Source organism: Sinocyclocheilus rhinocerous, unplaced genomic scaffold, assembly GCF_001515625.1.
Source record: "Sinocyclocheilus rhinocerous isolate Xijiao unplaced genomic scaffold, SAMN03320098_v1.1 scaffold1682, whole genome shotgun sequence".
In the NCBI taxonomy this organism is placed as follows: domain Eukaryota; kingdom Metazoa; phylum Chordata; class Actinopteri; order Cypriniformes; family Cyprinidae; genus Sinocyclocheilus; species Sinocyclocheilus rhinocerous.
In genome coordinates, this window is record NW_015654052.1 from 28,335 (window position 1) to 31,760 (window position 3,426).

Sequence of the window (3,426 nt, forward strand, 5' to 3'; positions counted from 1 at the left end):
GGTTAATTTTCGTAAGGGAACATAATGTTATGAACGTACCTAAACGTGATGCACGGGCTTCGTCTTGGGTTTTTTGTTTTTTTCTTATCTCGGCGCCGGACAACTGATGTCTTTTCCCGGGCATAGTTGCCCATCAGTTATGATCATTTGCAGTCAGCCGCAAACATGAGGTGAGAGCGTGAGCGGGCGCGGAGGCGGGAATGGCGCGTCACGTGTGCTTCGCCTGTCTACTTCGTTCACCGTAAAACGCATTTTTTATAATTATCTTAATAACTTATTACCTTAAAATCTCAGAGGGGGACTTCAAATAAATATTCTAAGTGAAAGAGATTCGGCTGATAAAAAAAAAAAGTTTGGAATCACTGCATTACATGTAAATAAGAAATAACGTGAATTTTTGCATTTTAATGTGTTTAAAAAAAGAAAAAAGCCTTCCAAAGACAGTAATGAGTGATAATTCAAATAAATATTAATGTGTTCATCAGTAGTTGTTGCAATGTTGAAATGTTGAGAAAACACTTATTCAAATTAAAACGATTTTTGTAAATCCAGTGGTCAAATGCTGTGTGGCGTCTGTGAGGCCTCCAGACGAGTGACTGGTCCTTGTGTGAATGTCCACAAAACAGACTTTCTGAATGTATAGAAGCTATTTTATATAGGCTATTTTTAGAAAGGAACATTTAAAAGATGAAAAGGGGAATTAGAGAGAATCAATAAATTATGAATGATTTATTGCTATTGTGTGAATATGTAATCATGTAATCAATAACTCATTGGCTGATGCATTAACATCCTTCACAAACTTATATTTAAATGTTATTTATACGTCAAAGTATATATGGCCTCCTTAAATAATTTTACATTTTGTGCTGTGATAACCATCGATTTAACCGTTTATTTCACTGAACTCATTGGCTGATGCATTAACATCCTTCACATGCTAAACTTATATTTAAATGTTATTTATAAGTAAGAGTATATAGTTCTTATGTTGTTTTGAAGAAACACACCTGCCAAAAGCATAAATAAACATTAGATATTTGCTAAGGCAAGAGTGATGTGTGAAGTTTACCATTTGACTTCCTGTAGGCCTGAAGTGTTCATGTTCTCAAAGATGCTTTGATCAACAGATATGTTTCTCATGTGTGTCATGATGAGAAGTTGTCACACAGGTGCAGCTGTCAAAAGATCTTTATCTTAGCTGCTATTTGAGGTTTTCAATCAGATATCCAGTTATACAAATGCTTGTTTTTTCCTAGCAGTTTTGCTTTTAGTCGTTTTAAAACTACAATTTAGGCTATATATATATATATATATATATATATATATATATATATATAAAACTTCAGATTGGCATGTCACCATATTCTAATTTGTTGAGATAGTGAATTGGTGGGTTTTTGTTAAATGTGAGCCAAAATCATCACAATTAAAAGAACCAAAGACTTAAACTACTTCAGTCTGTGTGCATTGAATTTATTTAATACACGAGTTTCACAATTTGAGTTGAATTACTGAAATAAATTAACTTTTCCACGACATTCTAATTTATTGAGATGCACCTGTATATGATAAAGTAGATTTTAAGTGAAAATTTAAACTGTTCTTAGGACACAAAGTGTTCCATGTGTTGAACATTTTGATTTACCAAAAAAAAAAAAAACAAATGAAGAAATTAAGCAAATCTTATTACGTAATCCAGTTTACATCTAATCAGTTATTACCCAGCTCTGTGTATATATTATATATATATATAATATATGTGACCCTGGAGCACAAAACCAGTCTTAAGTCGCTGGGGTATATTTGTAGCAATAGCCAAAAATACATTATATGGGTCAAAATTATCGATTTTTCTTTTATGCCAAAAATCATTAGGATATTAAGTAAAGATCATGTTTCATGAAGATATTTTGTAAATTTCCTACTGTAAATATATCAAAACTTAATTTTTGATTAGTTATATGCATTGCTAAGTACTTCATTTGGACAATTTAAAGGCGATTTTCTCAATATTTTGCACCCTCAGATTTCACATTTTCAAATAGTTGTATCTCAGCCAAATATTGTCCTATCCTAACAAACCATACATCAATGGAAAGCTTATTTGTTCAGCTTTCAGATGATGTATAAAACTCAATAAAAAAATAAAAAATTACCCTTATGACTGGTTTTGTGGTCCAGGGTCACATATATGATAAAGATGGCCTCCTTAAATAATTTTACATTTTGTGCTGTGATAACCATCAATGTAACCGTTTATTTCACTTAACTCGTTGGCTGATGCATCCACATCCTTCACATGCTAAACCTATAAATGTTATTTATACGTAAAAGTATATAGTTCTTATGTTGTTTTGAAGAAACACACCTGCCAAAAGCATAAATAAACAGCCTATATAAAATTCATGAATAGCTCCTGACATAAATTCCGCACTGCTTCAAGAACTCAGAAATAATTTCCTTCATCTCATCAAATTTCTATCACAGGTAACGCCACTGAAGAGCAAGAAAGTGAGAGAGAGGTTTGTCCGCCTAAATGGTCTAAAGTTCTTCTGATTGTTTTTGCTGTCAGTCTGGTTTTTGCTCTTTGAGGTCTCTGTATTCTGGGGATACTGTGCGAGTATAACGCAAATAGATTATATAATATATGGTGTGCCATCACTGCTTCTGCTTATGTTCTGTTTTTAATCAGCTGTCAGAGTTTCAGTGCAACTGCAAAAGTGAGTAAAATATATTTCATGATCCAGTACAGAGTGACTTTGTTTTTTTTAGATTTAAAACCATGGTCTGAAGAATAGATCATTGGATCATTTCATCTTGATTGCATTTCGTTTCTTCTTTTTTTGGCCTTGTCATGCAGATTACAAAGAAGAGTTTGATGTGCTCCGCAACCAGCATAAGAAGACACTTGAAAAGCTGAGCAGATTAAACCGTAAGTTTTATGATCTGAGCCTTGTGCAATGTTAAAAGACCTTTCACACACATAAGCAAAATCTCAAAAATAAAGACGTAGTGTGAAATTATGAATAATTAAATCATCACTACCTCTTTTACAAAAGACAGTACAGGTTGTGCACTTTGTGCCATCCACTGGATTCATTCTGGAGGAAAGTGTTACTACTACTCTACAGTCAAGATGAACTGGACACAGAGTCGAGATCACTGTGTGACTCTAGGAGGACATCTAGTGATCATAAACAGCAAAGCAGAGCAGGTGTGTTTACTAGTTAAACACTTGATAAGGCCTTCTGAGATCAGATTTCATATTCTACAGTTGAATTTTGCTCACATTGAAACAAATCAAAATTATATATTTTCTCTATATGTGACCCTAGAGCACAAAAAAAAAAAATAAGGGTAAATTTTTCAGAAATTGAGATTTATACATCATCTGAAAGCTGAATAAATAAGCTTTCCATTGAT

At 33.0% G+C, this 3,426-nt stretch overlaps 1 protein-coding gene across 1 annotated transcript in view; it reads left to right on the forward strand.

The window, feature by feature from the left end:
- Positions 1-165: 165 nt before the first annotated feature.
- LOC107716561 (C-type lectin domain family 4 member E-like) overlaps positions 166-3,426 on the forward strand; it is a 9,046-nt gene continuing 5,785 nt past the window's right edge. Inside the window, exon 1 of the mRNA XM_016523044.1 lies at positions 166-170. Within this exon, the coding sequence (XP_016378530.1) occupies positions 166-170 (5 nt within the window). The remainder of the gene's footprint in view (positions 171-3,426) is intronic.